The following is a 26216-nucleotide window of genomic DNA, read 5'->3' as shown; positions in this document are numbered from 1 at the left end:
TTGGTTTTTTTAAATTACCCGTTTCATATAGTTCTACTGGAACATAGGGTCAGTTTCAGCAAATATGACAGAAACTTAGTTAGTTTTATAAAGCTTACCTACTGCACCTTTTAATGAACACTTATATCTGCGTACAACTACATTATAATGTGTTATAAATAATTTAATAAATGTTTATATACTGCATAAAGTGAAGTGTTTATGTTCTGGTGTGACATCCTTGGGACAGATGTTAACATGTGCATGATGAAAGCATTATTGTTAAAATTTGAATGATAAAACTGCAGTGAAAATAACAATCCATAAGAATATAATAAATAGTTGATACTTCTGTTATGCGATATAACTATTTACTGATAAAACATGAACCTAATGCTACATTTTGTCAGGCTGAAGATGTTTTAAATATTAAAGACATAAATTGCCTTAGAATTAAAAAGACCACATCACGTATCCAGTTTAAGGGTGTGGAAGAGTGGAATGTGATATGTTTCAGGAGAATATTGGTAAGAATATGGCCAAAATACAAAACTACATTATACACTGAATAATGCATCTTCTGCACATACGGTATACCCAAAATAAATTGTAACAGTTTGTACTCAAGGCAGAGCCTCAATGTTTGACTTTTGTCTTGAAAGTCAAAATGAATAGAACATGGATTTTACAGACCCTGAACACACCCACGTGTGTTTTACTCACTTCAGGTTAAAGTTGGAGGTGCTGTGCCTCCAATGAGTAATGGTGGCTGAATTAGCTGCATCAGCTTTATTGTGCATCTTGGCTCACTGTCACACTGGCATGACTTACTGGGACACCGTCGATAATGTTTATGGTAACACCTGTGCTTTTCCTGCTATGACAAGTCCAAATGCTGTGTAAAAAAAAAAAAGAAGACTTAACAAAAGTGTAACTTCAGACACTGGTGCAACAATACATTGTGCATATGCTAACACGGACCTCAGAAGAGGTCTAATCAGGCACAAGTGAATGTGTGTGTGTGTGTGTGTGTGTGTGTGTGTGTGTGTGTGTGTGTGTGTGTGTGTTTATGCTCAACCTGAGTTTTTAATTTTTAAATGCAAGGCACCTCTGGTTTTATAATAACATACAGCAGGCTGAAAATGTTCCACAAGGGGGAGCTGTTAGCTGTTTTCTTCTCATTGTATTGTTAGTCCTTGATACAGAGATGGACTGACTTTTTACAATGTTATGTCGCCTATGTACTCAAGTACTACACTTAAGTACAATTTTGACAGCATATGATATGCTGTATAACATGATGCAGTACTACTAATCCGTAATATAGTAGTATACAAAGTATCTTAAATTGGCTCCACATTGATGAACTACAAACTTAAAGTGCTCTTACATTTATGTTAATAATACAAACAGAACATAATAATCTATATAATAATTTGAATGGAGTCATTCTGCATAATGATACGCCTTTTGATGATATGTACTTTTACTGAAATTACTTTTTGAATAGTATTTTTAGACTATAGTTTTAAAGGATCTGAGTACTTCTTCCACCACTGCCTTAGCACAAATGTCATAGGATGACTCGGATTTAAACGGCCTTGTTCTTCATGGTGAATTTCGTTCCCGACGTTTCAGGCAGTACATGAAGGCAACACCATCCTCGTCTCGTCCCGGCTGAACGGCGTCACAGACGCGATGTGTCATTTCGTAGGATAAATTACCGCTTGTTAAAGCCGTCCCGTCTCCTATGCTGTTCCCGAGCCAGGATCATGTCTGTGAACGACCGTTAGTCCGGTTATATTTGTACATCTTTAGAATATCGCTCGCTTAGTTTTGAATTAGGACGAGGATGATCTTTCCAGCGGGCAACATGTCCCTCATTGCGCTGATTTTAGCGCTGCTCACCATCGTCCTCTGCACTTCTCAGGGTAAGTATGGATCTTCATCCAGGCCGCGCGCCGCTAGCTAACGGGTTTGGTTTAAATGCACATCCCTGTTAACGTCTGTTCCGCCTACATGGACGTTATTTATTTTAGCCGTTACAAGCAGACTCTGGCGGTTCCTGCATCGTCCTGCAGCCTCACAGCAGGCAACAGGATCACATGCTGCTTTCTGGCTGTTTAACATAACCTAGATATTTATTTCAGGCCTGGATAACGGTTAACGGTAAACCGTTTGCAAGTACTTTTTTGCCCTAGGATGGCGAAGGCATATCCCGCCCTAATCTGCCCCTGATAGGTTTACTCTGACTTTCTTTACCCTAATCCTAACCAATCCCACTCCTCTTGCCTAAACCTAACCAACCCAACCAGGGCAGGCAGCGAGTGCTAGCCAATCAGAAGGAGAGTGGGCGGGTCATGCCTTCGCCATCCTAGGAAAAACGAAATTGGCAAACCGTTCACAGTTTAGCGCTTATGTATGTTATTAATAAACATCCATGGTTTAACGTTAGTGTCCGACTACATTTAATGCTAGAATTCATTTGTTCAGTCCTATGTGAAATAGTCTTATGTTTTTGTGTGTTTGTTTAGCTAAATTATTCGGTTTTTTTTTCGTGTTTGCAATTTGCCTAATGTCAACATTAGCCTGGCAGTGTGTTTTTGTTTTCTAGAATTAAAGAATAACTTGACAAAACAACATAGTTTGGCTTATCTGTGTCTTTGACAAGCTAGTAATAAGTAAACAATTACACACTATTGGAGATTAATGCACACAAAAATAGAAATTATATTTAAGGCATATATTTTAGATTTTTTTTTTTTACCACCAAGTTTGCTGAAAAATAAATCATTACAAGGCAATATGTACAATACAATATTGCAATAATATCACAATTAATTGTAGGTGTCATTATTTTGCTTTTATTTAACTGTTGTTCAACAAGACTGCATACAGTAATGTAAACAACAACACAAAAATACTACACAACGATAGATTTTGTAATATCAAGGCTAATATCAAATGGCAGAATAAGTATTCCCGATGCCAAATCTCAAAGGGCATGATCCAAAATTAGTCTGAACCGTTTCAGGAGCCAAGTTAGATCTTGACTCAACAATGTACTGCAGAAATCCTCTAATGAAGTTTCCATCAGTTTAGTACACTCAGAAAAATCCAACAAGGAAGAGCAGCTGCCTCCCTCAGGATAAATGTTTGTTTTATGTATAGTCGAAAACACTTAATGTGTCAGTTTTTTCCCCAGACATATAAAACTCACATAAAATGTATAAGTTGGTGTGACTTTTACCACCCTGCACAGGTGGCTGTAATTTAGTGTGCCTTAAATTCTATGTTGTGGAAAAATAATATTAATACTAGCTAGCTCCCTCCAACTCAATTTAGGACTTACTATGTGTTCATCCTCATGAAAGAAGTATGCAGAATGTTTATCAGTCAGTATGTGAACTTTAGTCTCCCAAGAGACCACAGAACTATAACATAATTAAAAAAAAAAGTTCATGATGTGTAGTTCTTCATTAAATTGTCCTTTACAGTGGCAAAAATAAACATGGGTGGGTCCAGGTTCTCAATTGTGAGAATTGTGCTGCTTTTTTATGACTTTTGGTGGGACAAAAAAAAATGTTTTGCTGATGTCATACTTAGAGATGGTCCGATACCAGTATTGGTATCGGCTCCGATACTGCCTAAAACGCTGGTGTCGGTATCGGGAAGTACTGGAGTTTATGCACCGATCCGATACCACGTAATAAAGCCCTTAAAGAAAATCTACGTTAAAGTAGTTTATTTATGTTCTTTTTCCGTTATAACTGACTGTCAAACTGGAGAATAAAAAGTTCTGTGGCATTTATTGTTTATATTTGTTCATGTTTCACAAAGAGTTTAACCTGAGCCAGATCAACAACAAAGATAGAAATCATATCCCATCCATACAGGGATAGTAGTATACAGTTGTTAAAACATAATAAAATATATGACGCACTGGTATCGGATCGGTACTCGGTATCGGCCGATACGCAAGTTCAGGTATCGGAATCGGTATCGGGAAGCAAAAAATGGTATCGGGCCATCTCTAGTCATACTTAGACTGTATGATATTGTGACAAGCATTTTTTTTTTACTGTTGTTTACTGTTGTTTTTTACTGTATGCTTTATAAACCAAACAATAAGTTAAATGATAATAAAAAATAATCCATAGTTGAAATTTTAGAATAAATACATACACCTCACTTTGGTCCTAATTCGTTTTTAACCTCTGCCACAGTGAACTGTTGAATAATGCATTTTGACTGTCTGGCTGGAATAAGAAATCTGTAAAGAAAGAAGAGCCAGAACATGGTCAAAATAAATATTTATTCTCTTGAAGGCAGAACAAAGCAGTGTCTGTAAGTGAACCAATCAATAATTTTCTCAATTTGAAAATGTGCGTTAAAATGGAAATGACAGCATGTCGGTAAAACAGAGATCGTAAGGAGGACTAAACTGAAGTTTGACCTGCTGCTCCATTCCTTTATTCTCTCTCTCTCTCTCTCTCTCTCTCTCTCTCTCTCTCTCTCTCTCTCTCGCTGTCTCTGCTTCCTTGTTTCTTTTTGATCATCTTCCCTGTAGTGTCATCCCACTTACACTTTGTGTTATATTTGTTTTGCAGTCGGTGCCAACGAGGACTGTCTGTGGTACGTGGATAAAAACGGCACCTGGCACAACGGCTTTGACTGCCCTCTCATCACATTTTGCTGTGGGAACTGCCACCGGCGCTACTGCTGCCTGGACGCCTTTAAGATGATCCCCGAGAGGGAGCAGAAACGCTGCATGCTCTTCCAGTTCAGGTGGGGGCAGCAGCAGGGTTTTATTTTAATGACTTACTGTATTTATTAATTTACTGAACCCAAAGAGTATGTCTTTCTGTTCACAATTCAAGGCTATCACTGCAGCATCACATATCCTTCATTTTCTGGTGATTACAATTGGTTGCCGCAGTCTGCTCAATGAGTTGTGTCCTCTAACATCTATGAACACAAATCCATCCATGCAAAGTACACACTATACTGACAAATTAATAAGTAAATACAAAGCAAGAGGCATTCAATTACATCATTGTAATTCACACTTTACAGATATGGGGGGGGGGGGTAGAAAGAGAGAGAATAATACCTACTATAAATACAGAAAAATTACTCATAATAATTATAAATGTGGGTGTAATGGAATGACAGTATGAGCTTTTCTAAATAGCTCTGGGTTTTGAAATGTTGGTCAGATAAGATAAGGAATGTCACCGTGGGCTCCGACATAGTGGTGAGGCATTTTCCTATAATTGTCCCACATTTTATAAAGTAAAAGATAAATCAGAAAAATATTGTAAAATACTAGTACAGTTCCCGTTGAAAATGTGCCTGTTTAAACGATTACTTGGCCTGTGGTATTGTTGCCTGTAGAATTCTTCAAAACCAAATTGTACTCCAAAATGACTTACAGAAAGACCCCAAACCACTTAATATGCAACTCCACTGTATAGCCTACTACTGACTTGCAGTACAGGCTACGTCTACATCAGAGGCAGACATTGTACTACTATATTTACCTGACAGAGAACGTTGCAGATTCAGAATGTAATCACAAAGTCAAATTTGAAATCCATCGGACTAACGGTTCAAGAGATATGGGCATAACGCACAGACAGACAGACGTTCCTGCAATTTATAGATAGATAGAAACATTACATGCTAAATGTATTGCAAAACATGTTTAAATTAGTTTTTCACATTATTAGATAAATGTCATATAATGCACTATTATAGCTCCGAAGTGATTGCAACTCTGAAACATCTTGCCTCCCAAAATGATAGAAACGATAGAATACTGTTTTTCTGGAGCTTGCTGTCTTTCACTTTCTTTATTAGTGAATGGAACTGTCATCATGTATATAATGGGTGTCATTATGTGACCTAAGTGTGGAACAAGCGGTTGTATTGCCAAGAGCCTGGTCCATTCGTTGCTAAAGACAGTGAGAGGCAGTTGAAAGAAGCATAAAACAAAAAGTTTATAAGTGAACCTCATAACATCATAAGATCAACTCTTTTTTATCCCACGCTGGAAAATTCAAGTGTCACAGTCACAAAAGTAATTACTAGAGAAGATGAATAGTGTGGATAAAAAACATAATTTGTCATCTACTGGCTTGACCTTCAGTTGATTCTTAAAGCAGTCACGAGCACTTGGAGAATAAAGTGACACAAAGAGGGTTTCAGGTCAACAATGTTCTGAAGGTTTGATGAAACCCACTAGAGTATACACATGTTGTTCCAGTCATTTCTGAGGTGGGAGTAGATAGATAAGGGGCACCATTGGAAAGGAGCATTGGTTCAAGGTTGGTTCACACAGATACATCGTCTGGGAGGGAAACATTGTAACAATTTATTATACAAAGTCAGATGAAAAAGGCTAGGTTCAGAGTTTGAACACAATGTAATGTAACAGATTTACAACATAATTTATGCATCATACATAAATAGTAATATTAAGAAGCAAACAAAACAAAAATAAAACAAAAACTGCACTGGAAGTAATGGACTTTGGTGATGGGTTAAGTGTCTAGTGTGTGCAGATATCAGATTTAATAATGGTGTATATATCAACATTAAACAGTTGCATCACTTGACAATGCTTTGTGTACAAGGGATTTAATATAAATGGGAAGGAAATTGTATAAACATATATAGAAAATGTTGTTCACCATCACCCTGCATTCTGCTTAAAGTCTGGACTCTCTTCAGGGCTCAACACTAACTTTTAAAAGTGGCTGCCAGGCTTGCAACCAGGCAAACAATACGGTTGCCATTTTTAGTCACCTTATATATTAAGTAATTAAGATGACTATGCAGTTATTTGTCAGCCTAATCATGAAAATGTGACATAAAAGATTCAGAATTTACACAAATTTCTTTTTAGTTTTTTTTTTTTTATTCAGGTTTACATGGTTCAGTTGGATCAATTTGCACATTTGTTTGTGATGTTGACGGCTTAGTCAGTCAAACGACTTAATTTGCTTCGCTATTGTCTCTAAAACAATTGCCTTTTTCACACGTGAGTAAATGCACCGTACAGATTATTTTTATTTTTTAAAGATATTCATTTTGTCATGTACTTGTTGCTGTCCCTGTTTTTTAACATGTTAAAAAGGCCAAGAATTGGTTTTCCAATTTCTCAAAATGGTTGCCAGTTGCAACAGTTACTGTCGAGCCCTGCTCTTAAACTGGCCTGTTCTCATGTCCCATTGGCTGCATTTAACTTAATGACCCTGCTTTGGTCCCGACAGTGTAAGATGTTCTCATTAGGTGTTCCATCAGCTATCCCCTGTGAGGTATCGTGATAACACTGGACTAAGCAAGTGTGTACCCCGAGAGACTGCAACATGGCACTAACCATCCATCATCCAGTAGCGAGCAGACAACCTGCAGCTTATTTAGCCCAGTGGGCGGCTGAGCTGAAATGGAGGGCTTTGTTGCTTGACTATGAGGCGATGGAATCTGGTAGAGAGACAGAGAGATGCAGGGTGTGTGCGTCATTAACTGGGACGTGCTTTCAGGGTCAGTCTGTGGTCAACAGTGTGTCTAAATCAAAAGCTTCACATCACAGCCATTTCTACTTTAATCCTCCTTTAAAGTGGGTTGTAATTAGCGAGATAGAGGGTGTGGTGGGGGGGGGGGTGGGAGGATCAACGTGAGGCGAGATGATCAAAGTAAGAAAGGAAATACTTTGTAACTTAAGTCCTCTTCTCTCTCTTTCTTCTCAGCCCCACCACTTTAGCTAGCATTGCCTCTTCCGTCCTCCTGTTTGTGGCGATCATTGCGACCATGGTCTGCTGCTTCATGTGCTCCTGCTGTTACCTCTACCAGAGAAGGCAGCAGAGGGGCAGGACACCTTATGATGGTGAGACCTCTACTCTTTATGTCCATGCTCCTGCAGAACACCACAAGGTCATAGTTGTCCTTCACAGCGGTCTGTACTTTTTGACCCACAGTCCAGCAGATCCCCATGGCCAGCTATCCAGTGGAGCCCATGTATGATGCTTATGGAAAACCACTGGGACCTTCTGAGTATCCCCATGCAGGTTATCCAATGGCGCCCCTGTACACTGGCATGCCTCCGCATTACCCGATGATGCAGCCTGGACCTTATCCACCACACCTGATGGATCCTGCATACAGCCAGGGTAAGAGTAGCATTACATAATATGTCCATATGTTGTTGATCTGCTCTAACAACAAAATCTAGTCTAAAAAAGACTCAACAAAGACTATTTATTTATAAATACATAAACCAATGCAAAGAAAAAATGTGCCAATATACTATATAAATACAAACTGTGTTACCTACTTTTGGGAAAGTGAAGTGGCTCATGCTTGTGTTTATTGCTATCAGCCCTGGTGGATGGTGATGCTGTTTTTTTACGTCCTTTGAACAAGATATTTTAACAACCACTGGACAGATTGCCATAACATCTTTTGAGTATTTAATTGTCCGTAGGGTGTTTGGATGAACCCCCTGATCTTTCCTGTAGCACCAACATCAACATTTACACAAGGAATCCCCAGAGGGTGAACACTCTCTTTTTTTGGACGCTGCCCTCTAACACCACCAACAGTTAAAAAAAAAAAAGTCAACTCTGATACAATATATCTAATTTAAAAAGCAGATAGCAATGAAATAAGGTGAAATTTGCACATTTCATGCTACCATGGGCATACGTTCCTCTTAATTCAAATGACTCCATGTTCTCTCCACTAGTGCCATCACAAATCTTTCCATTTTTAACAACACTAGAGATGGCAATGTTAGTCACCACTTTACTCCATAACTCCACAACTATTTGTGACATTTTTGAGGATGAGTCCTACTGAATTTGGTGCTTCTTTTTTTGTAAACGATTCCTAATGTAGTTGTTGTATATGAAGTTCTGACTTTATTCTGTTTCTACCTACTTATTTTTCAGCCCCTCCACCTTACTCTCCACCTCAGTATCCTGGTCATTGATGGGCTCATCTACACTACACACATGCACACACACAGAGTGCGAAACAACCGCAACTGAGAGAAAGGACTGTTTCAAAAGGAGAAGGCAGCAACACTCTCTCTCACACTCCAACACACATGCACACACTCAAACGCTACAGCTTGACTAGCAGTGGTTTGTCTGTTTAAGAGAACTGGAGGCACTTTAAGGTTTTTCTATGTTTATTTACTGTACAATGTTGTCCTACTTTTCTGGAGTATTTACGCAACTCAAATTGTGTTCTGCAACCAGACACCTGATTGCTCCCGGCGGGTTTTGCAGAGACGTCGCACCATCCCTAAAGTGAGGAGGTATCTGGCTGGTGTCTCAACTCCGTGCTGCCACTTGTGCTCTGACACACTTACCTCAAAAACAGGGTGTCACCTTACAGAACAGGGGTCAGAAGGGGATCATAAAAAATGATAACGCACTCCCTCTTTATTTATATAAAAGGCAAACATGCTTTACTTCCTCACTTTTGTTAAATTTTTATGAATTGATACCTCCCTAAGGCTACATTCTTGGTCATACACTCTCCAAATATGATGACATGATGTCTTTATTTCTGTTTCTGTTTTTGATTTTATTTTTATTTTTTCCATAATGTGGTAGAGACTAAAGTGAAAAATAAACAGCATGTTTGATTAAAAAGGTGACATGTATGTTCAAAGACGTGTGACACTGTCTTAAATTTGCAGACGGCCTAAAGGATTTCATGGTACTCCTAATTACGCGTAAGAAGCCTTTAGTCACCTGCTAGTTTCAACTTTGTCTATTATTTTATGTATCTGGCTCGACTAATTTACTTCATGGTAGTATATTAGCTGCTTAATTCTAATATAACATCTCGACATCAGCATGCTACCCCAGTCAAAGTTATCTGTTCTCTCTTGCTTTTTTTTCTGGTTTTAAATGAATTAGAAGTCTTTAGATTAATCCCATGATGCCATTTGGTATGTTTTCCAGTGAAATTCATGTTAAATTGTTATTTCTTGTAACATATCATGTCAGGAGATTTGCAGGTCATGCTGCTTGGTTTAAACAAAATGTCCCGCCTTAGAAAAATTAACCACAACGACAAAAAAGGGATTAACTATTTAAATACATATTTTGTAAATCTGTTCTTCAGCTGAATATTTTATGATATTGTAACAAGTTATTTTAAACATAATGTATTGTTATTGTAACATAACATATGATGTTTTAGCATTTTTGACATCTTTCCATTTGGTATTTGTTATTATTGAGGTTACCTTTTTCTGTGAATGGGTTCTCCCCTTGTGGACTTTTGGTCAGAAAAAGTTGATTTTTTTTTTCTGACCACCTCACTTTAAAGTACCAGTTTGACATTTTGGGAAATATGCTTATTTGCTTTCTTGTTAAGCGTTGGATGAAGAAGATCAGTACCAATCTCCACAGATATCATGGTATCGATCTTCTCATCGTTACTCTTCAAAAAATCTGATCGGTGTATTTCCCAGAATGTCAAACTATTCCTTTAATTCACACTTAAGGTTTCGGGTTCCAGTGAGGTCAGGGCCTGTAACCTGCAATATTAGTTTAGCAGTCTAGTTTAGCATCTTGGACAGCCCTGTGCTTTTTGGAACTTGTAAAACATGACATCTCAAGCATGTGTTGTACAGTAAGATGTCTGACTAATGGGTAATAATTATCTTTATTCAGGTGTGATGTATCTCAACCTCAAAGTCAAATGAAATAATACGCTGTCCTCATGCTGATCAGAGAAGCCTAAAGCTTTTCCTCGAGACATACTGCTGTATCTTGTCTCTTAAAAAAAAAAAAAGGGAAAAAAAGAACTATGACTGCTAGTTTACGGTATAAATTGTTTCCTCCCATGGCGACGTCCACTTGTACAGATTTGTTGAGCCTTTGTAAAGCACAGAGAACACTGGACTTTTCTTGGTAAGATGCTTTCATATGTAGTTTGACATAACATTTGATCAATGATGTTTCTGTTTGTGCTTCTAGACCAACTCCATGAGTGTGTTTACTGAAACTGACATCAGTTGGAAAAATGACTTGTCTAGATCTATGGTGTTTTGTCTGTTGTCATATGGATTGTATGACATTGTAATATAAAGTGAGTGAAAAGTTTTTATTTCTATTAACATAAAATTTAACTTTGGAATGTAAAAATACAACTGTGTGATGTGCCTTTTTCTTATGAAACATTTGAAAAAAGGGGGGTTAGTATGTGTTTACATCATTTTGACCACTAGATGTCCATAGTTACTCCAAAACAATGTTAAATTTGTTCATGTTTGGCAGAATTGATTCATTTTGTTATCACAAGCAACATCTAATCCAAAAGAAATGTGTGCTCCTAAAAACCCTGTTAAATTAAATATTCATTTGCATATTTGTGCTCAAGCTATACAAGATTTGTATAGAACTTGTATACAACTTACAACTGTGACACATGTACATTTTACATTTTTATATTTAAAAAAATTACACAGTCCATTTGCACACCAGGCCAATGTAGCACTTTAATACATATATTTATAAAAAACAATTATATTTTTTCCTGATTTGTACCCATATTCTAATTTTTTATTTAATTTTTTCATTTATTTACTTTGTTGACATCTTCTATTTACTTTGTTCACTTTAACAGAATATTCTTCTAAAATCATCTTGACTTTCTCTCATTTTAAACATTTGGCTACTTTCAGGTAGTCATTGGTTTTTAATCTAATACATGATTAGTGCAGCTTAAAAATATACCAAGTTTTTGAATTTTAGCGTCTTTTGTGTAATAAACAGCGGGATATTAGGTTATTCTTTGAGAGCCTCAAGAGTATGCCAACCTGCATTTCACTATATTGATTGAACATGTGAATCTAGCATAAACGTTCCAAACAGAAACACTGATGTTCTCACTGTGGCAGAAAATCTAATGTGAAATTCTGAACTGCTAAAATTAGATTCATTACTAAACAAAAAATTAGGAACTGCTGTCAATATAAAAATAAATTGTGTAATAGGAAGTCTGTGTAACTCTGCTCTGGCAGCACTGTAAACTTCAGCCCTTCCCATTACCTTTAAAGGAGTGTGTACCCTAAGCTAAATAAGGACATGCACTTTCACAGGATTTTGAAGAATGTCCCAGCCTCACAGTCCACTTTGATGATGCGAGGCTCTTGCAGTTCATCACTGCTACCCCTCACTGCAAGACTGAGAGTCCAGCCTCTTTGCATCAGGATTGATGCCTCTGATGTCTTTTTGGTGAGCGGGACGCGACAGGACAGCAGGACACCAGCTTTGGCCAGCTTTGGGAATACTCAAATTTTCACCATAGGAGAGAAATTACTAAATAATCAGATTTAAATAAAGAGATTTACTATAATAACACCCTCAGCCCCTCCAAAGGAACCAAATTTCTCTATTTTTCTCTACGGGCTTTTACCCCAGATTTTTTTAGGCAACCATGTCCAGGAGAAAGGTGAGAGGCCTGACCCGTACAGGCCGCCAGGTCAGCGAGGACCCAGACCTGGACAACCTGCTGTCCACCCTCTCCCCTGAGGAGATGGAGGAGCTGGAGAAGGACATGATGAAAGTGCCAGACATCAAGCCAGAGGATGGGAAGATCATTGTCCAAGGGGATAGCCAAGCTGCGCAGCCACCTATGAGCAACAATGTCCGGGACGCTAAACTTGACAGCAGACAGGAGAGTGACCGAAAAGGGAGGCTCAGTGAGAGGGAACAGTCATTTGAGGTTTGTGAATGCTTAACTTATCTGGGTTAGTGGAGCTTTGATTTGGATTTGACCTTTTACTCTCTTCAGATGTTTGTATTTGAACAGTTTTTCATAAAAATGACCAGCAGATGGGTGACTTTGGAGGAGTGTACCGACAATGTACGCACTTACGACTGATAGATTACGTAACATCCACTGTCCCCGAGGTATTTCTAATGATAGCTTTAATGTGCTATCTTTCATTTAGCTTGAAGCAAAGCGCCAGCTGGACCCCATGTCCATCAACTCATAAATAGTGTAGAGTTGGCTTCTGTGCCAGGAAAAATATTGTTTTCCACTCTTAAAGCTTGCTGACATGCATTGGCAAACAGCATCAGAAACACACCAAACCATTTCTTTTATTCCTGTGACATGCTATAAAAGAGCCCTCCTTCTTTTAGTGCCAGGGAGCAAGGGTTCTTGCAGTTTGTGTATTTAAAGGAGAGGCACTTCAGTCGATGGAGCGGAGGCCCTGCGGAGCTTCTTAATCCCGGCCTGATGGAATTCCTTGGTTGATTGCTCCTACGCTCACTGCCTTTTAAGGATACATCTGCCAGGGCCATGGCCTCACACAGCAAAACAGATGGAGACTAACAAATCAAACACTTTGCAAGGTACTCATTGCAAATGTATCCCTGTACTATAAAAAAATGGCTCCTTTTCCCTTTGCTCACTGTAAACACACATGCCATGTTGTGTCAGAGAGAGTATGCATGTTTACAGTGAGCAGACGGACAAAGAGCTGTTTGACAGTAAAGGAATACAGTATGTGCATGGGTATTAGGTGTTACATCATACTATACATACTTTACATGAATTATATACTGTATGTTTGCAAATTCTACTTTATAGCCCAATGACTGATTTTAATAATGGCATTATCATGGCCCTGTTCTGTATCTGTTGTGATTTCTTTTGGTTTAGGGCACTACATTTGTTGACACTCCTTTTTGATTACACTATAACTGTTTTTGGTATTGGCATATATTTAACTGCTTTGCTTTCAGACATAACACTAATATCATTTTATACTCAAATATGTCCTCCTGCAGGGTGAGACAAAGAAGGAGAGCCGGAAGCAGGCATATCTGAGGAAGATGGGCCTGAGCCAGGAGGGGAACGACGACGTGGCAGTCGGGACAAGACAAGCTAGTGTCTCAAGTGAACGAGATATTAAGGTGGACGAAAGAAACAGCAAAGGTCCCGAAAGTTCGAAAGAGGAGCGAAGTCGGCTTTCGAGTAGATACAGGAAGCAGGAAAGTAGAGAGAGTGAGGTGAAAGAGGAGACCAAAGAGAAGGAGAAACAAGAGGACAATAAGATAAGAGACAGGAGAGAAAACAGAGAGAGCACAGGTAGCAAAACAAAGGATATGATCTCTAAGTTACAGGAAAAAAAGGATGACAGCAAAGAGAGGAAAGAAGACTGCAGGAGAAGAGATGAGAGCAAAACCAAAGACATTATCTCAAAGCTACGAGAGAAACATGAAAAGGAAGTCGGCAAGGAAAAGGAGAGAAAATCAGAGAGTTTTAAGACACAAGGACTTGTCTCTAAAATGTTGGAGAAGCAGAGCAAGGCACAAGACAGCCCGGCTCCAGAGAGTAAATCAGAAGAGAAGAAGCCCAAAGCAGAGGAGAAAAAAGCTGAAGATAAAAACAAGCCTGATGTCAAACTTGAGCGACAACCATCGGAGAGGGGCGAGGTGCAGGTGAAACATGACAAGGCAGAGAAAAGAACAGACAGAGAAGAGCTGGTTAACCATAGTGACCACGTGAAAGAGAAGGAGAAGAAGATTAGCACGGAGAAGAAAGGAGAGGAGAAAAAAGACAAAGAGGAGAGTAAAGGAAAAGTTCAAAAAGTAGAGGAAAGTGAGAAGCCTGGCAACTGTGTGGCCAAAAACACCCCACAGAACAAGGCGAAAGAGGAAGAGGAGGAGGACGAAGACTCAAGCATGTTTGATGAGCTGATGGAGCAGGTTCGGAGCAACGACCCCTCCCTCACTGAGCTCAACGTCAACAACTCAGAAGTCATCAAGACCAAAACACTCATCGAGTTTGCAGAGGCTTTGCACAAGAACACCCATGTTAAGACGTTTGCTTTGGCTAACTGCCGCGCGGACGACCATGTGGCTTATGCCATCGCGGGCACGCTACGCAGCAACAAGACTATCACCAGCATCAATGTGGACTCCAACCATCTCACTGGCAAGGGCATCCTGTCTCTGATCCAGGCGCTACCACACAACTCCACACTGACTGAGCTTCGCTTTCAAAACCAGCGTCACGTCTGTGGCGGGAAGACGGAGATGGAGATGACCAAGATCCTGAAGGAAAACACCACCCTGCTTAAACTGGGCTACCACTTTGAGTTAGCTGGACCCAGAATGACTACAACAAACATACTGAGTCGCAACATGGACCGACAGAGGCAGAAGCGCCTGCAGGAGCAGAAGCTGGCCCAGGCCAATGGGGAGAAGAAGGGCACACTGGAGGTACCCAAGGTGGGTGGTGGAGGATCTCTGAGAAGCTCGCCCAGAGCTTCCCCCAAACCTTCTCCCATACCGTCACCTATGCCATCACCAAAGCTGACTCCTAAAAGAGGAGCTGGAGGTCCGGTTCCACCTCCACCCCCGCCTCCTCCTGGGGGTGGACCTCCACCTCCTCCGCCTCCTATGCTGGATGTAGACGCCCTGAGGAACTCTCTGACCCCGGTGTCACAGAGGAAGCTGGATGGAAAAAGCCCAGGCGGTAGTAAGAACTCAAGGGACCAACTGCTTGCCTCAATCAGAGGAAGCGATAAGAAACAACTCAAGAAGGTATGTATGATTGGTTTATGGATTTAGGTATCTTGTGGTGGAGCAACAATAATATATCCTCACATACTTACATTTTATTTTTCCCACAGGTGCCGGTGCCAAAGTGGTTGCAGTAATATTTCCTGTTGGAATATGAAGTGAATAAGAAGAGAGAGGGAGAATAGAGATGAGATAAACTCGACACTCCTAAGATGCAGTCAAAGAACTGCGCCGTGGGACGGATGGAGAAAGTGAAACATGAGATGCCCATCGGTCGGATGACTAGCCCTCAGTATGAGTTCTCCCCAAAAACACTGGACCAAAAGGACTCTAGGGAGAATGGGTGATGCAGGGCTTTCTATTAGCTGACTGCATAGAGTGCCTTGAGTTTTGTGGTTGTTTGTCTTAGTACATATTGACGCTTTGCTGGTTATTTGCACTAGATAATATGAAGCCGATCATATAACATGTTGGCTTGTGTATGCATCTGAATATGAGCGTGGTGGGAATGTGTGATGAGCTTATTAAGATTTATAAATAACTTTATAAAATTCTAATAGACAAAAACTTTTATCAGTGATATAGTGGACATTAATTTGACCATATATTTTTTGTGGTGAGGAAATCCACGTTTTACTTGTAAGTTGTAAATCTGTTCAAACTGGGAATTTTGAAATGGCAGAAATATCAGGGAATTAACTAACATGGCGGCCTGACTTAAAACAATCTGGGTAAGAAAAAAAGGTCATGGTGGTCTTTGTGTGTCTCATTTCCAAATCTCAAGACATCTCAGGCAGGGTTTAATGGATTGGAAAGCACCCCAGTGGAAATCTTGGTGCATGATGAAAGAGTTTGAGCATGGAAATAATTACAGAATGCATTTTTATCAGGAAGTGCAAATTGCTGTCCTTCAGTATCTGATGTTATTTTTTGTACAGAATCATTCTGCCTTGTTGTTTGAATACCTTACAAAACTTGTAATGTAATACACCCACATGTCTTAACCTTAGGGGGTTTTGTAAAACCATTACTGGCTTATATCAACCCTTCTGTTGATGTATGCCATACTTATAAGTGAATGTCATTTCAAAAAGGAATTTAATGTGATAAAAATCAGAGAGGCACTTATATGTGCACTCTGTAATGAAGGACTCTCTTTCATATCTGATTACACATGCTTTTCTTACAGAGCCTGTATGTCTTCAATAAAAGATTGTGGTATGTTTGCAATGACAATGTTATGCCTGGCTGATATCACATTGAGAATATGTACAGTATATGTAAAATGAAATACAACTGAGTTGATTTATGCTCTATATGCAATTGTTTACTGTTAATATTTATACTCATTCCACTTCTGATCTAGCTCTTGCTGGGAAAATATGCACAGTATATACAGAACCATACATAGATATGTATCAATAGCAACAATTAACCTGCAACATAAACAGATTTAAAGGACTCCTATAATAGCCTACTGCATGTGCATTCTGACAACTTAAGTCAATTTAAAGACTCTCTCCATCATTAGCTACACTCATTTACATGCCTGTGTCTCTGCAACCAGAAATGAAGAACATTTCTTTACATTAGATGTCAAAAGCTGCAGGGAAACAGTGGGAGCTGTGTCGTGTCTACCCGCCATCATCCTAAGAACAGCACCAGCAGCAGCAGCAGCAGCAGGCCAGTTTATGGCTCCTTCGCCCTGCCTCAGCCTCTGCGTCCATGAAATGCCCATATTTGGGCATTTCTCAATGAAAGCTTGCTTTGCAATTCATTCCTTTCTTGTTCCTAATAATGGGATGCAGGCCAGCGGTCTGTCTCCCGGCTGTACCCTGACCAACGGAACTGATCTCAGATGGAGGAAAAAGAGGGGAAGGAATGAAAATGTTGAGATTACTGGTTGTTCAGCACCAACAAAGGGGATCTAAGGAGAACTTGGTGATCATTTGTATTCAGAAAGTAACTCAGTGGACATTCTTATATATTCACAACAGGTATACTGTAGTTTCATTTAGTCTTTAAGTTGATCGTATATTAAGGTTCTTTCCTCTTTGTAGCATGGCCAAATTAACTGCTATAGGGGGCCACTACTGACCCCCATTTCCTCGAATATAACATAAACCCAGTTTGCTGATTTAAAACAAATGTATATAAACAACATGTTAGCATGAAGACATTTATATTATTAGCTGATATAGGTCAGCTAATATAACAAAGGTCTTCAAACAAGGTTTTGACAGAGGAACAAAAATCTGTTAATAAAACTATGGTGCAATGTTTTGTTCTTGCGGCGTTACCTGGGAATGAGAATGGACTGCACTACCTGCATGCTGTTATTGACTGGGGGTTACACACCCACGTGGGCCCAGAGCCTCTTTGCTGACACCCATAAACGTCCCGCACTCAGAAAAATAGTTTAGCACCGCCCATGACGATTCTGATTGGTTTAAAGAAATACCAATAAACTTGAGCATGTTTTCCTCCCATCCACGAATACTGACGAGTGAAAACGTTACCATTCACGTAACGTCCTGTGGGAATCAGAGGTGGGAAACTCGGGCTGGATTTTGATACCCGAGTTGGTGACGCGTTGTTGACAACTGACGTTTGATGGAGGCGACTTTGGTTAACTGAACATATTTCAATGATAATAAACTGTTTATTGTGGACAAATGCCTCTGCCAAGAAACATACACAGACATAATATGTTTAAAATTATTCATAAATAGGCCTATGTATAAAAAAAAAAACACATTATCCGTGTCTTTTCTTGTTCTGCAGATAACACAAAAAAACACCTGGTGATGTGCTGTTTGGATGCTCGCATAAGAAAACAGTAGAGAATCTTCTGTTATTGTGGCCTCCATGTTTTCACACACCTGATCCTCTAGGCTATGGCCAACCGTTGGTTGCAGTCATGCAAAAAGTTGTTATGCCAAACGCCAATATAACAGAAGAAGAAGAACACGCATCCCGACCATGTGAACGCTGCCAGTCAGAAAAACAACGTAACCAGGGGGGCGGTGCCTGTTATTCCGAGGTGGCATGAACGCAGCATGAGTAGCTAGACTCTCCTTCAGCGTGCTCTGGAGGAGGATTTGGCAAAGTGTGGCTACTAAATCTTTGCAAAATACTAGTCTTGCTGATCTACATAATAAAATCAAGTGGACTTGGAAATTTATTTTTTAAATACAAAAAAATGAAGTAGTTTATATAAAGGACTAGTCTGCTCTTGCGTTTATCTACATAATAATCTGATGCAAAAAAAAATGCCTAGATCAAGCACGATATTTTTCATCAGTGTCGGTTCACCTCCATCTCCCCCTGGGAGTTTAGCTACTTTGGACCCCCAGGGTCAACGGTCAGTAGAGAAACACTGACCTTAATAAATAAACAACTGCTGTTGAGTACGGGGTCGCCATGTTATGCTAAAACTCACAGGATAGCAAAATAACAAGCTAAAAGTTTCCATCCAGATTATAACCTGTTCCCACAATGTAACATCTGTTCCTAACCTATTTGTTTAAAAACACATGAAATGCTCCTTTAAGAAATCACCTTATGTTATTACGTCAGATTGTCAATAAGCGTCACGTGACGTCAGAGGCAGAGGGAACAGTAAAAGAACAAGATGGAGGAGTATGCCAGAGAACCATGGTGAGTCTTATAACCAGATCAAATATATTTTTTACCTTGTGTTTTTACTACGTCATCTCTTTGAAGTTACTAGCACGTTAAGTGTGTATACTTATTTTTATGGTACAACATGAGGTATAATCCAAAATATCTCAAATCCTGTTTATTAACTAGAGTTAGCACAAATGCTAACTTTACATATACATGTATTGGCGGTGTGTGCTAGCATCAGACCATGGTTGCTAAATCACGTTGTTAGTGACCTTGTCGGTTCACTCGCCTACATGCCATTATATTTAGTTAATTGACTCCAGTCACTGAGTCTACAGGGTGATATATGATCCACAGTTAATGTCAAGCGCCGCTGTGACAATTTTATCTGTTCGGTATCAGTCAAGGGTTTTGCTTAAGCATATTGTTAGGCTAATCAGTTAGCCACCTGTGTGCTAACGTTATCTGTCGGGGGCAGCCCGAGTATTGCACAACAATGTATCTGGACACGTAACGCTGGTAACTTAAAGTAATAGTGTCGATATGGATTCTATGTCGTTTATCATTGTACACGTTTATACCCATATCCTGCTATCATGCAGTATGCATGTTGTCCCCGTGTTCGCGTGGGTTTCCTCCCACCATAAAGACCTGCATGCTAGGTAACGTTAACTGGAATTACAACTTGAGTTGGTCCCCGGGCGGCGGTGCACCGAAATCTTTGACCAGTCGAGATCAGTGTCCTCCTACCTAAACCTGAATCAACACCGGACTATGGCTGCCCACTGCTCCTAATTACATAGCTACATTTCTCGTATGTTTCTCATGTGTAAAAATGTATTTGGTAAGTAAAGAAAATATATTATTACATAATGTAATAATTGGCAATAAAAGCATTTTCTGGAAATTAATGTCTGCACTGCTTGCATAATACTAATTTCAATGTAACCGGTAGGCCTAGCTTTTGAAATAAATGAAAAATCTTTCTGGATAAAACTCGCGCTCTTGAATGTCTGTTGCGGGCGAATAGAAGACATAAATAAGCTATTTTGACACTAATTGTTAGGGCCACAGCCAGGGCGTATCGAACCGAGGAAGTTTCATAACGAACCAAACGTCCTGTGCCGAACGTTACAGCCCTACTATGTATGTACTGTACACATGACAATGACATTTGCTAATGGCTATCTTGTGCTTTTAGCCCCTGGAGGATTGTGGACGACTGTGGGGGAGCCTTCACCATGGGAGCTATTGGAGGAGGAATTTTTCAGGCAGTAAAAGGCTTCAGAAACGCACCCTCAGTAAGTTCAGACATGTAGCTTAACATTATTCTTTGCTGTAATGTCTTAATAAATTATGGTATCCTTATACAGATCATACTACATACAATATGAGATTGGTTGGACACATGGTTGAGAGCATGCGCTATACTATGTTTTGTCATTGTCGGCTGATTAATAGCACAGTCAACTCTCTGCAGAGATGTCATTGTTTTAGCTGCTTTATTTTATAACATTTACATAATGTTAACAGGGCACTAAATAATCTAAATTACTTGTATCTTTGAAAAAAGAGGAAACTTAATGTTAAAAGGCTTGATGTTAAAACAGGAAGAAAACCAACAAGAGCAGTAAAGTAAAATTTAATTGAAAATTAAGATAGTTTTTTCTTATAAATGAATGAGATGTTTTTTGCATGACATGGAGCTTTTCAGTTTTTATGCTTAAAATATATTATAGATGAGGGTCTAAAGTACCACACGTAGCAATATATCTGCCATCTTGGGAAAGGTTATGGTATATAGCATAATCTGTAATGATGTATACACAAGCCCAAATAACAATGGGTTGTACTGGTGATGAGTTGACATGGAATTTCCATTGATCTGTGTTGGTGTTTGCTCTCTCTTGTAGGGAATGAACCACCGAATGAGAGGTAGCTTGACTGCCATCAAGACTAGAGCCCCACAGCTTGGAGGTAAGAATAACTGCTGAATTTAAATATTGTCTGCCTGAAACTAAAAACCTTTATCTTAAGTATCAAATACCCACTCTGTGTTTTCACCTTTGCAGAGAAAAGGGACTGTAGTCCGCTTTGTATTATGTTAATCACTGTTCAAGCCTACAGTTGTTGATTATTTGATACTTAAGAAAGACATTTTGGGTCAAGTATAACTTGTAGTGAAGGCAAAATAGCCTAAAAAAGTGCAAAGCATCATCTAACTGTTTTATTGTTGAACTTATGTGAATCTTTTTGGGTTGCAGGAAGCTTTGCAGTATGGGGAGGCCTCTTCTCCATGATTGACTGTGGTTTAGTAAAAGTACGAGGGAAGGAGGATCCCTGGAACTCAATTACAAGTGGGGCAATGACAGGAGCTATCCTTGCTGCAAGAAGTGAGTAATCTTAGAAGAAGCTGGCAGTTAACAGTCAACAGATAGCACATACATGCCAAAGGAAACAATGATGTTGCTGTTTGACACTGAACACAAAGTTTAAAAGTAATCCTACTCCTTTATCAAAACTACAGTGTGCAAAGACGCATCAGTAAGACTGATCAATGGGTGGCTACAGTTTTGGAAAAAGTGGAAATGTTTTTGCTTAGCAGGTTTTTTTTTTTTATAATGCCCGAATATTTTTGTTACTGTGCTTCGAGTAAATATCAGCTTTTTAGAGAAGCACTGTGCTTGTCGCTGACTTCTTCTAAACTGTCCAATACCAGTAGAGGAAGTGAGAACTTAAAACTGTCCGATGTCCTTGTTTATTGGGCACACAATTCCTCCAGACTATATATTTACTGTGCATCATTATGCAACATCAATCTCCATTATTTGTCACATTAAATTTAAACTTAACTGCAGCCATGTAGTTCATAAGAAAATCTGAAGTCAACCTGTGGTTTCTGAAAATCTACCTTTTTTCTGTAGATAGTTCTTCACCAATTATAATTAAATGTTTTACAACTGGATGTGGTCGTGATTGACAACACTGACTAAGTAGAGTTATTGAAATTGTGTGAGGTTGGGCTGTTTGCAGTATTTAAACTTGAAATGAACATATCAACATCATTGAAAAAGAGGAACTGGAGTTGTCAAGTCTTTATTAATTAATTTGAACTACGTTGTAATTAGATCCTACCGTTATTTTCCACTCGCACTGGTGTTTTCACTTTTTTGCCTGATTAGACCTCTTTTTAAGACTGGAATTGACATTTTTTCACTGTCCTGTTCATTTTGTTGCACTTACTGGGGGCAGGAAAACACCATATTAGTACTTGGCCTTTAAGGTAACCTTGTGTAATTCCCAGCAAGGCTCCACCTACTAGATCTGAACACCGGTTTAATTAGGCAGAAACAGACACCTGTATGAGTGTGCAGAGCCTTAAGTTATGTAACGTCAAAATGGGTGCTTTTTAAGCTACAGTAACATCTCAACTTCCTTGTTTAATCTACGTGTGTGTGAGTGATAGATATACATACATACATACATACATACATACATACATACATACATACATACATTCATTCATTCATTCATTCATTCATTCATGGTTCCTCTGTAGATGGACCAGTAGCCATGGTAGGCTCTGCAGCCATGGGAGGTATCCTGCTGGCGTTGATAGAAGGTGCTGGGATCTTGCTTACTAGGTTTGCCTCTTCACAGTTCCCAACTGGTGAGTAATCTTTCTGACATTGGAAGTTTGTGTCATTAAATGATTGGAGACGCATTGACGGATAACACAGGCTGATGATTTTGTATGTTATAAATCTACCTCCTTTACACCAGCTATTAAAACCTTAATATCAGAGGTCAGCAAGTCAGCCAGGTATAAATGCCTCCGTAGTTGTGAAAGATGACCTCTGCTGTGGCAAAGAAAAAGTCCTGTTTCACCTCTGGTTGCCCTACACCTGACAGCTTTGTCTTTGTTGACTATACTGTGTAGACACATTAGTCTCCTCTCCACCTGCTAGCATGCTTTGCACAAAAAGCAGCGTCTAATCCCGATGCATACTATAACATGGAATATAAATACGTGTGCGATATATGATATCTATATTTCTAAAAGTTTTGTTTTCAGCTTGACCACCTTGTACTTTCAGTTTAACCAGTGGGTTTTAAAACAATTTTATAAGACATTGTGTGTCACAGATGTTTCCTCACCTACAGAATGTCTTTTTTTATAAGGTCAAACACAAAAGGTTTAACTATCTAATGGCCCTATTATGACTGGAAATTCACACTGGAAGAGAGACGTGAGCGGCGCGCTAGTGTTCTTTCATTCAATCTACGCCGACTCCGTTAACATCTCTGCCTTTCAGTCAGCAGCAGCTCCTGCGGAGCTGAGCGGCTGGCTCTAACCTGCCTTCACTAGGCTGACTGACCGCAGAAATGTACCGAACCAAAATAGTTTTAATGTGGCTCCATGGCAGTAAATCGACAGTGTTTGTATGTATTGATTCATTGATTTTATTTCCCCTCCCACCGTAGCGAATACGGGGAATCTGCCTGTAGTGAAACAGACACACACTTACACAGACTGGGAGCCTTGACCAGTCAATGTAGATACGGTTAGTAAGTTCAAAACACATATACAGCGGGATATTTGTGTGATTTTTAAACAGCTGCCTATGCAGATTCCGCTTCACTGATCACGAAAAAATTACACTCAAAGCGGAAAAATTTCATTTAGGAAATGGAATACGCTATTTGTTCCGTGGCGCGCGATTGAGAGATGTCAAAAACCTATTTTTTATGGCAGTAACGTGGTTTGAATGACTTAAACTAATTTTATGCATAAGAAAAAAATAATAATACTGTGGCAGCCCTAAAAAGCAGTGCCATCGTTAATGTTTTTAATTCAAAATACATAATTACACATTGTACAAAATTGCATATCTGCAGTTAACCTCTAATAATGTGTCTAGATACAAATAATATGCAGTACTAACTATATACTTGGAGTAATAGTATATTGTTTTGCAGTTTGTATACAAGAATTCGGTGTTAACTGAGACAGTGAATTAATTAATGAATTAGTGAATGTTTTTTTCCCCCAAAGATTAAATAGTTTATTTTTTATATATACATTTGGTTTTTGGACTGTTGGTTGGACAATATAAATAAGTCAACTTGGGCCTTGGGAAATTGTGATGGACATTTTTCACTATTTTTCTGAATGGTTTTATGCACCAAAACGGTTAATCCATTAATTGTGAAAACAATGTGCATATTAATAGAAAATAAACATATTCATTAGTTGCAGTGCTACACCACATTCTTTATCATTATAATTTATACTTATAATGTAGGGTATTGTCTACTTACCAACTAACAGCTAACAGCTGTTCTCACTCTAAAGTTTACTTTTTCTTTCTCTCCAGGTCCCCAGTTTGCAGAGGAACCTGCCCCTGCTCCCATGCCCACCCCCTCCTTTGGAGACTACAGACAATACCAATGAGAGGACTCCCCCACTTCTTATCCACTAGGCCTTTTTGAATTCCTTGCTGATGTTACAAAGAAGAAATGGAGATGTCAAATACCACACATCAAACAGTAGCACCCAACTTAATGGACTGTGTCAGACCAGTGAAGGACAAAATACATCTTCATTTTCCATCTTTCAAGAGCCATGTACAGATCTGCCTTTTTGCCATTCTCAGCCTTGTCAAGTGCATCCGTTTCACCTTACATCGCTTTAATGCAGACATGCGGTGAGATTTGTGTTTGATGTTGGATGGTTTGTGTGGACGAGGTGTGTTTTTTCTGTTTTGTTCATATACAGTATGTACTGCATGTAACCCAACAAGTGGAAAATCAAGAGAGACAAGCTCTGTTGAATCGAACAAAAACACATCACACATGGGACATCGTGAATTATATACTTATGTGTATATACAGTAAAGGCTTTCTGTTTGTCTGTTCACTTATGTTAGTCTTCATTTGCCTTAAATATTGTCACCTGCTTGGGCTGGCCGCTGACATTCAGCTGGCCTTTTTTATTTTATTTTAATCAGCGTTATGAAGGCAAACCCCAATCAGATACAATGCTATCCCTGCAATACGGATTTGTGTCAAAGTGATTTATTTATTTTAGATTGTACAGAGTTGTATCAGATAATTCATTTTTATGTGATGGCGCTTTTACATTCAACACAAAGGTGTGGATAAGGCTGCCAATGACAAAGGATGGCTTAGGCAGTACAAATGAATGGTGAAACTCAAGCAAGGGATTGATGCATACTGTATGAAATCTGTATTATAGAATATTCTATGGTACAATAAATAAATAAGTTGTTTAGTGTGTCTGTTGTAGTCTTATGAATACATATATGCAATTAGTTCTGGTCTAGCTCCTAAAACTTTTTTTAAGTGTTCTGTGTGGTTACAGTCACCCATAATTTGTGCTGCCTGGGCAGGATTGCTCATTCTCCACTAGAGGGTAGTCCTCACAAACATCCAGACCAGCATTGCTTTTTTTTTGATTGGCCATAATTGTGTAACAGTCTTTTAGGATGTGTTTACAAAAGCCACATAAGGGAGCACTTTCCTCTCACATATTTGTATGTTGGTGTCACACACACCTGTTATCTGTTTGTAGCCCACTCTGTGTAGTGACAGGTGAAGGACGCTGGATGAATAAGGGGGTAGGGAAGGGAAATGTGGGGTCAGGTATGGTTCATTTCATGGCAGAGCTGTACACTTAATCAGAATAAATCACAAAAAAATTGAAGAATGAAAAGAAATCCAGAACAATAAAGATAAAATACAGTAAGATCTTCCTCTACATGACACACACCTTAAATATTAGGTCTGAAACTGCAACTAACCGTTAAAAGATTTTAGTGACTAATCTGGATATTTGCAAATTATCAGATTCATTGTCTATCAATTGACTATTTGATTAATAGACTAGACTTTTCAACTCTAATTAGGATTAAGAACAATGTTAACAGCTTTTAAAAGAAATGTTGAAATGGCGTGTCTGTTTGAAACCTGAAATTTACTAGAAAGTTGCTTATGACTTGGACTTGCCCTCAAGGACTC

The 26216-nt window shown here is 39.0% G+C and overlaps 3 protein-coding genes across 3 annotated transcripts; all 3 read left to right on the top strand.

Annotated features, from left to right (window-relative positions):
* Window positions 1-1587: 1587 nt before the first annotated feature.
* shisa4 (shisa family member 4) lies at window positions 1588-11152 on the top strand. The gene is made up of 5 exons (XM_028576945.1): window positions 1588-1910; window positions 4590-4767; window positions 7734-7870; window positions 7962-8153; window positions 8934-11152. Exons 1-5 carry the CDS (start codon window positions 1832-1834, stop codon window positions 8972-8974), a joined length of 627 nt encoding a protein of 208 aa, XP_028432746.1. The 5' UTR covers window positions 1588-1831; the 3' UTR covers window positions 8975-11152.
* A 983-nt stretch (window positions 11153-12135) lies between these two features.
* Window positions 12136-16781, top strand: lmod1b (leiomodin 1b (smooth muscle)). Its single transcript, XM_028576880.1, has 4 exons — window positions 12136-12242; window positions 12429-12732; window positions 13806-15566; window positions 15656-16781. Exons 2-4 carry the CDS (start codon window positions 12445-12447, stop codon window positions 15680-15682), a joined length of 2076 nt encoding a protein of 691 aa, XP_028432681.1. The 5' UTR covers window positions 12136-12242; window positions 12429-12444; the 3' UTR covers window positions 15683-16781.
* Window positions 16782-19118: 2337 nt separating this feature from the next.
* On the top strand, window positions 19119-25475 carry timm17a (translocase of inner mitochondrial membrane 17 homolog A (yeast)). The gene is made up of 6 exons (XM_028575743.1): window positions 19119-19205; window positions 20377-20476; window positions 21089-21152; window positions 21440-21568; window positions 22735-22845; window positions 24554-25475. Exons 1-6 carry the CDS (start codon window positions 19180-19182, stop codon window positions 24628-24630), a joined length of 507 nt encoding a protein of 168 aa, XP_028431544.1. The 5' UTR covers window positions 19119-19179; the 3' UTR covers window positions 24631-25475.
* Window positions 25476-26216: the final 741 nt, after the last annotated feature.

This window comes from Perca flavescens, chromosome 4 (assembly GCF_004354835.1).
Source record: "Perca flavescens isolate YP-PL-M2 chromosome 4, PFLA_1.0, whole genome shotgun sequence".
Taxonomy (NCBI): domain Eukaryota; kingdom Metazoa; phylum Chordata; class Actinopteri; order Perciformes; family Percidae; genus Perca; species Perca flavescens.
This window is presented reverse-complemented; position numbering and strand designations above follow the sequence as displayed.

What these genes read in the sequence shown, in the direction of transcription:
- lmod1b (XM_028576880.1), top strand. Translation starts at nt 12,445, where the DNA reads ATGTCCAGGAGAAAGGTGAGAGGCCTGACCCGTACAGGCCGCCAGGTC. An exon ending in AGAGGGAACAGTCATTTGAG is followed by an intron (nt 12,733 to 13,805) that starts GTTTGTGAATGC and finishes GTCCTCCTGCAG; the next exon opens with GGTGAGACAAAGAAGGAGAG. An exon ending in ATAAGAAACAACTCAAGAAG is followed by an intron (nt 15,567 to 15,655) that starts GTATGTATGATT and finishes TTTTTCCCACAG; the next exon opens with GTGCCGGTGCCAAAGTGGTT.
- shisa4 (XM_028576945.1), top strand. Translation starts at nt 1,832, where the DNA reads ATGATCTTTCCAGCGGGCAACATGTCCCTCATTGCGCTGATTTTAGCG. An exon ending in CGTCCTCTGCACTTCTCAGG is followed by an intron (nt 1,911 to 4,589) that starts GTAAGTATGGAT and finishes TTTGTTTTGCAG; the next exon opens with TCGGTGCCAACGAGGACTGT. An exon ending in GGATCCTGCATACAGCCAGG is followed by an intron (nt 8,154 to 8,933) that starts GTAAGAGTAGCA and finishes CTTATTTTTCAG; the next exon opens with CCCCTCCACCTTACTCTCCA.
- timm17a (XM_028575743.1), top strand. Translation starts at nt 19,180, where the DNA reads ATGGAGGAGTATGCCAGAGAACCATG. An exon ending in GCTTCAGAAACGCACCCTCA is followed by an intron (nt 20,477 to 21,088) that starts GTAAGTTCAGAC and finishes TCTCTCTTGTAG; the next exon opens with GGAATGAACCACCGAATGAG. An exon ending in TAGAGCCCCACAGCTTGGAG is followed by an intron (nt 21,153 to 21,439) that starts GTAAGAATAACT and finishes TTTGGGTTGCAG; the next exon opens with GAAGCTTTGCAGTATGGGGA.